General features: G+C 37.3%; 1 protein-coding gene across 4 annotated transcripts in view; it reads right to left on the reverse strand.

Annotated features, from left to right (window-relative positions):
• Positions 1-5,133: 5,133 nt before the first annotated feature.
• The window catches only part of Etaa1 (ETAA1, ATR kinase activator), a 16,634-nt gene continuing 14,358 nt past the window's right edge, over positions 5,134-7,409 (reverse strand). For all 4 annotated transcript variants that reach the window (XM_023720882.1, XM_004636197.3, XM_023720883.1 and 1 more), the window contains one exon: positions 5,134-6,613. In XM_023720882.1, the coding sequence (XP_023576650.1) occupies positions 6,486-6,613 (128 nt within the window). In that variant the 3' untranslated portion in view covers positions 5,134-6,485. The remainder of the gene's footprint in view (positions 6,614-7,409) is intronic.

The following is a 7,409-nucleotide window of genomic DNA, read 5'->3' on the forward strand; positions in this document are numbered from 1 at the left end:
TTTTTTTTTTCCCAATCTAATCATCTCTGAATTTTACTTGGAATTCTTAGATTACTTACATTCTACTTGATTATAGATATGATTAGGTCTAGGTCTTTTTTACATCACTGTTTTTTTCTGTGTTCCATTGGTCTTGTCCCTGTCCCACTCCCATTTTCTACTAGGAATTTTATTATCCAATTTATTTTCTGGTTGGATTACTAGTTCCAACTATATATAATTACTTTAGTAGTTGCTTTAGGGCTTCATAGTATGTCTTCAATTTATCAGCTCACCTACAGGTTAGTTATATGATATGACTTCACACATAGTATAAGCTGCTGCAGTTCACATCATACATGGGCTGCTGGACTTAAAAATGGCCATAAAAGCCAAAACCCTGCAAGCATGCACATGGGCCAGGGCCGGGGGTTTGATCCCTGGGCCTGCCGTACTGGCCCCGCCCCTGGAGCTCACTGAGACAGTGATTGAGACTGGGCGTGGTGCTGCACCACTGCAATCCCAGTACTTGGGAGGCTATAAACAGGAGAATCACTGAGTCTGATCTAGTAGTGAGACCCTGAATACCCTGTAGACCCTTCCCTAAAATATAGGGAAAGAAAAAAAAAAAAAAAAAAAAAGCCAAAACCATGCAAAGCAGTCTTCAAACCAAGGGGAAATTTGACGATTCTTCTATGACGCCAAGTCAGTGGTAAATGTCTACAGAACATTTGTTTGTTTTGGCAAAACAATTAGTCATGTATTTTAACAATGCTTTTCTTTCTCTAATTTAAATGAAGCCTCTTTAGTCTTTCATGGTGTTGCATTCTTATTCAAGTCCTACATTTGAAACTTTTTAATGTTACGAAGTAGCTGAGATTTCCTCTAACGCAGTCTTGCCAGTGTCACATCCTTTGAGACACCTTTTTTTTTTTTTTTTGTATTTAGTGCAGGGTCTATAGGGTCTCACTACATAGATCAGACTTGTAGTGATTCTCCTTTTCAGCTTCGCAAGCACCACCACGCTCAGTCTCAGCTCACTCGAGGGGCTGGGCCGGCACCCACACTGGGGATTGAACCCCGGCCACTGCGCTCTGCCTGCGCAGGTTTTTTGGTTTTTGAGACCACAACTTGCATCTTGCTACATAACCCAGGTTGCCTCAAACTCGAGTGATCCTCCTGCCTTGACCTGAGCCACCACACCTGACCATTCTCATTCTTTTAATCAATCACTCCAGTCATGCTGGTTTGTCCTCATTAAGCTCCTTTAACTGTTTAGTCCTTTGAAAGGTGCCAACATTCTCATCAGCAACTATTGCTTTTATAACTCCATTTATGTTGGACTTTTCACTTCCATCGTGAACACTTTGGCTTGTGATACATTTTCATATTTATTAGGTAATTTCAAGTTTTCATTTTTTAAATGTCATGAGTTTGACTAAGAGAAAATGAAAGTATACAACAAACTCTGCTTTCAGAGTACAAGCTGAATTGTAAATAGGCAATAACCAATCCGTGACAGATTTTGAAAGGAGCAACATGATTGATCACTCATGACTCATGTATATTTATGTAGTGACCAGAAGATTGAGCAACCTTCACCATTAGTATGTTAAACAATCATTCAGTTAATGTATGGTGATGGCTGATCTTGGTTGTCAACTTGACTGCACTGAGATGCCTAGAGAATAGTAGAACACATCAGCATGCAGGTCAGTAATGAGGGGGAGGACTGAACTGGAATACAGGTGGTAGCAGTCAATAGGCTGGAGGTCTAGACAAAACAAAAGGCAGAAAGGGGAAGTTTGGCCACTCATACAAACTGGGCTCTTTTTGAGTGTGCAGTTTCTGCTGCTGTTGCCCATTACATCAGACCCCTACTTTGAATGGGAACTCATGCTATTCTTTAGGGAGCTTCCAGACATTCAGCTTTGGCCTGGACCCTATCATTGGTCCTTCTGAGGAGTCCAGCTTTTTAAAACTAATTAGCTACTGATTTACCTGGCTCTCCAGTGTGTACATAGCCACTGCAAGTCTAGCCAACCCTCACTCCTATAAACCAAGCCAGTAATACTGTGCATTCAGACTGGTTCTATTCCTGGGCAGAACCCTAGTACACTGTGTAAATGGAGATGTAGAAGTGGAAGTGAAGGTGCTCGGCTGAAATGCTAGCCCTCTGGAGGCTAAAACAGGAGGGTTCCAAACTGGGTCTAGCTTTGGCAATTTTAGCGATATTGTCTCAGAAACAAACAGGGCTGGGAATATAATTCTACATGTGTAAAGGTCCTGGGTTCAACCTTAAGTACCAAAAAATAGAACATAATACCCCTAGTTTGGAAAGTGTTGCTGGGGACTAATGATTCAAACATGGCAAGAGTGCAAAATCTTTTCTCTTACTTTTACACTATTGCCATGTATTTAAATATTCCATATTATAAACTCCACCTGTGTTAATACTTCTATTTAGCCAACTGTTTTCTAAAGAGATTTCAATAACTTTTAAAAATCTATTACAGTTACCTATGTGTTATTTCCTTATGATGTTTATGATTTCTTTGTGTTGACCCACATTACCATATTCCTAATCTCTTGATGTCCTACCTTGGAACCCAGTTTTGGGGGGTGGTTTTTGGTTGTTTCACCCAGAAGGATAAAATATAATGCTACCTTTGTTATTCTTTCTTGGAACTAACCTTTATGCAATGACCACTTTTCAAGTTTTACTGTACTGTAAAAGAATATCCATGCTTGCCTGAACAGAATATTGTATTTCTTCCTTTCCCAACTACTATACATATCTGTGTGAGACTGGACTTTCTTCACGTATTTCAACTATAACAACATTGTAACAAATTAAATGCAGAAACATTTATGAATCTAGCTATCTGATGTAAAGTCACACATCAAAGACTTAACAAAAACAGAAAACAAAATATTTTTGTCACCAGTTTCTTAGAAAATATTTTCATAAAGATGCCTAGTCACATGTGACAGTTCATTTTGTTTAAATGTATCTAATATGTAAATACAAATAGAAAGAATGAACGTAAGCAAAGTTTTTAGACTTCAACCTAGAGCATAAAAAGGCCTATAAAATATTTGAATACCATTACTGCTATATTGTACATCTAACTAGAAACATTCACTTATCTACTCACCTTGGAGTTTTACTTGCAGCTTGAGATACCAGTGATGGGGAACCTTTAGTTTTCAATGACACAAACAGTTTGCTATAGTACACGTCATAGGTTCACCATTGCTAAGGTACTGAGGTATATTATATTTTACAGTAGGCATGAGTTTGTCCTCAAAAGATTTAAAGCCACATCATCCAGAAAGTACCAAAATAATGAAGTAAAATGATGACAGCTAAAAATAACTACACTTTATTCCCCATTCTGCTAACAGTTGAAATGAAAAAAGGCAACCTCTATGGACATTCACATAATCAGTATTTACACATTTAAAGTGTAACAGTCATTTGCAACATGAATTACAAAAGGAAAAAAAAATTCTTGAGTTGGAAAAGAGATCTATAGAGTACTCAGGAAATTTCTGACACAACTCACTGAAATGCTTTAGTATTCTGCTGTATAGACAGATCATTTCCAGCGATCACTGGTGGTTATAAGCTGTTTCCACAGTTGACAGTATAATCAGCATTTAAAATCACAGCCTGGTATTAGGGGCATCCAACCTCAGAGAGGTGGGAGGATTCCAAGTTTGAGCCCAACCCAGGCAATATAAGTCCTATCTCAAACGAAAAACAAGAGCCGGGGAACTCTTGCTCAGTGTCAGGTCCTAGGCTCAAACCGCAACACAGTCCTCCTGCCCATCACAGTTCTGAGATTTTTCTCATACTTACATTGACTACAATAACTCCTGGCCCTGTGACTCTTGAAGGATCTCTTTGATCTAATGATGTCCTTGGTCACTGAAAGCTTTAGTGTGTGTCTATGGGAACAGTCTTCAAGGAAAAGCTCCTTTCAAGACATGAGGACCCAATGGTAGCGGCAGCTGCTCAGACCCCCGGTTACCCTTGCCTATGGCCTGCACTGTTCTCATCCAGGCTCCAGACAGAAGCCCCAGTTCCTGATGCTCATCAGAACTGCTACCCAGGGCTTGGTTTGTTGTCACAGCCATCTTTCTAGTTGCAGTTGTATCTACGATGGTGACTCAACAATAAACCTTTGGTCAGGCTTTGAAAACCAGACAGAGAGCATTACAAAACCCAGCCGAGACTCTTCCACTCTTGCCAGGCCACTATGCCACAGACCAGGAACCGGCCGCATGTGGAACTACTGGGTGTTTGTCAGAAATCTTCAGATTGAATTCAGTTTGGTGCTGCATGCTGCTATGTGTGCTATACCTCCTCCAGGTCATGTTTAATAAACTCGGACCTGCACCTTAAAAAAACCCACAACCTCTGGTATCACATGACTTGAGTTCAAACTTCAGCTCCAACTTGTTCATAATTGTGTAATCTTGACAAAGTTATGCTCACTTTCTTACTTGTATAAAAATGTTCCTTTGTATGATTGTTTTGAAAAGTAAATGAGTTCAATATGTAAAATGCTTAGAACCACTTCTAGTAAATGAAACATTTATGAATGTTGGGTTTACCAAATATGATTTTCTTTAGGACTTTAAAAGGGGGAAAAAAACAAAGAAAAGAAAACAAAATGGGGCAAACCTGAACTCAATTCCATATGTGCTCATGTGAGGAGCTAAAAAGGCACAATGACAAGTTCAACATTTTGTGTTTGAATCTGACATGTGACTATGATCACAATGGCAATAGTAATTGAAAACTATGTCAGATTTTTAAATTTTTATTCACAATTACTCAAGCGCTGAACTAAACTTATTTTTTGTGCAGGGTCTGACTAAACAGCTCAGACTCATAGTGCTCCTCCTGTTTTCAGCCTTCCCAGCGCTGGGATTACTGGTGTGCACCACCACACCTGGACTCGGTCACTGGCTCAGCATGCCCCGGGGCGGGGACAGCGCGGCACGTGGTGTCAGGGATGGAACCCTGGTCCACTGAGCGATCTCCTTGGCCCTATGAACTAAATTTAAATCATTGCTAGAAACATTTTTCAGTTCTAAGCCTCAGGGACCCAGAGTCAAAATGATTCAAGTAGGGCAAGGCAGAGTCTCTGCAACATGATTCCGTTCAAATTTATTCACAGATACTCCAAGTGTAGGCAAAATACAGTGAAGCTACTTTAGAAAAAAGAGCTTTTCATTTTCTTACATATAAACTTACCTGTAATATATATTTTAGGTAAATATGATAGGCTACTTAAAATCTGTTAGTCTATATACAAAAATACAACAATATGTACAAAACGATACACTCCTGAAGAACAAGAGCTACCATGTTGTAGTTCTAAAACAAGTGAATAGTGCTGAAAAGCTTACCAATATATTTCATATCTGTAATCTCCTTTAGGTCTCCTAAAATCTTTTAAGAGATATAAAGCATTCTTATTGTCATATGTCCTCTACTTAGACTGCTATTACTGGCACAACAAGTTCCAAGAAGGAAGAGGGGAACACACTGGCAAAGCTAATTAATTGGGAAAACTGCAGTTACAGGAAAACTAAAAAGAGAAAGCTCGTTCATATATCCTGGCAAGATTAATTCTTTAAACTAAGGAACAATAAGCACTGCTATTAAAATAGTCCTTGATGTGCTTTTAATTATATTCTTTGTAGTGTAAAATAATTAATGTTCCCTCAAGTTATTTTATAGACTACTAGTTTGAAACAAATGGTATTAACAGTTTAGGTATTCAAAGAGATCATTCTCATACAAGCACAACTTTAATTTGTCTGTGATGAAAATAACAAAAGTAATTTTTCTCATCTGTACAAGGTAGATCAGATGATATCTAAAGGTTCTGCTAGTTCTAAATCTTAATGACTTTAAATTACTTATTGCAGACAGCTAATCTACTCTTCTTTTTCTAGACTTCCTAAACCAGTGTTTTTCCTAAAACTGATGGAGTTTCCAAACTATAACATTTGACTATGAACTGAAAATGGTAATTTACTTACAAATAAAACTGACATTCTTATTTCCTAGCAAGGACATTCCTGGGAAAATGGAAGTATGAATTAAAATTTGGGAATGTATGAAAACCTTAAGTAACAGCTAGTGAAAATAAAACTGGAAGTAGTGCTTATTAACTTAGGAATTCAAAACTCGGTAGTATCAGGAAAAAGACAAAACAAAAAATTAGGTAATTACTTATTTTTTGATTCTCTGCAAAGTGAAGATATAATTTTATTATATAATTCCTAATGTTCCTGAATTTCTCTAATTCATAATTATTTTCACATTATCTCCAAACTTTCATTTATCATTGCAAACATTGGTTTATTAAATAATACAGAAGTCTATACTTTATAAGACATTATTAATTTTCTCATAGAGAAATTAAAAAAAAAATCTTCCTATCATGGATAGTCAACATTTTTGTCTTGCAACTAAAATTTGTTTAAAGAAACTGAATGGGAGAAGAATTTACAGATGATGCCTGGGATTTGGCCATTCTCCGAACCAGTGCTTCTTGTCGTTTTCTCTGAATTTCTTCAGGAGAATACTTTCTGTACTTTTCTTCTTCCTCTAAAAATTGAACAAAATATATACATCAATTTAGAGCATACACACTAAATAAAAGATTCAAGTAGATTCAATTTTCCTCCATTTTAAAAGATAACTAAGAAGGAAAGGAAAAGTTAGGATACATGAATAAGTCAAGCCATACAGTTATATGTAGAAGATGAGCAAGGCAATGATCCTGAGAATCTTCAGAAGATTTTTTAATCTAGCAGTTAATTGGAAAGATTCTCTCCCTGACTAACTATATATACTGATACCTGTGAACTAAGCTACTGCACTCCAGATGGTAATTTGTAATAGTTTCATGCTTGGAGTGCCGGTCATTCTGGTCTTCTGAATATGGGCTGCTTGTCATGACATGCCAGTTGCCGATGTGATGTCTGTCGGGTAGATAGTTGTTCAAAAAGAAGGGGGTAATAAATGAAAGCAAGAGACAGGAAAAGGAATAATGTGGGACTGTCCTGCTTCAAGGTTGTATATGGTGAGATTTTTGGAGTTATGTGTAAACATAAGAAGTATATAATTCTTTATGCCTATTTTTAAAATATATTCTAATTTTTAAATGATTTCTATCATATTCTGCAGGGACTTAAAAGTTCAACATATCAATACTTGATGAAAAATACCTGTTCCGTATTATGCCTAAGATGTTTGATATACAGACAGATAGTGAGGTTAAGCTTAACAGCCTAAGTTGTATGGTAATAACAATAAGTTTGTCTTCTGGATGGTTAACAACCTAAGTTTGCAGACCAAAATTAGAGAAAAAGGAGGGCTGCAAGGAAAGCCAACATTTTGG

The sequence above is a fragment of the Octodon degus genome, unplaced genomic scaffold, assembly GCF_000260255.1.
Source record: "Octodon degus isolate 3935 unplaced genomic scaffold, OctDeg1.0 scaffold00078, whole genome shotgun sequence".
NCBI lineage: Eukaryota > Metazoa > Chordata > Mammalia > Rodentia > Octodontidae > Octodon > Octodon degus.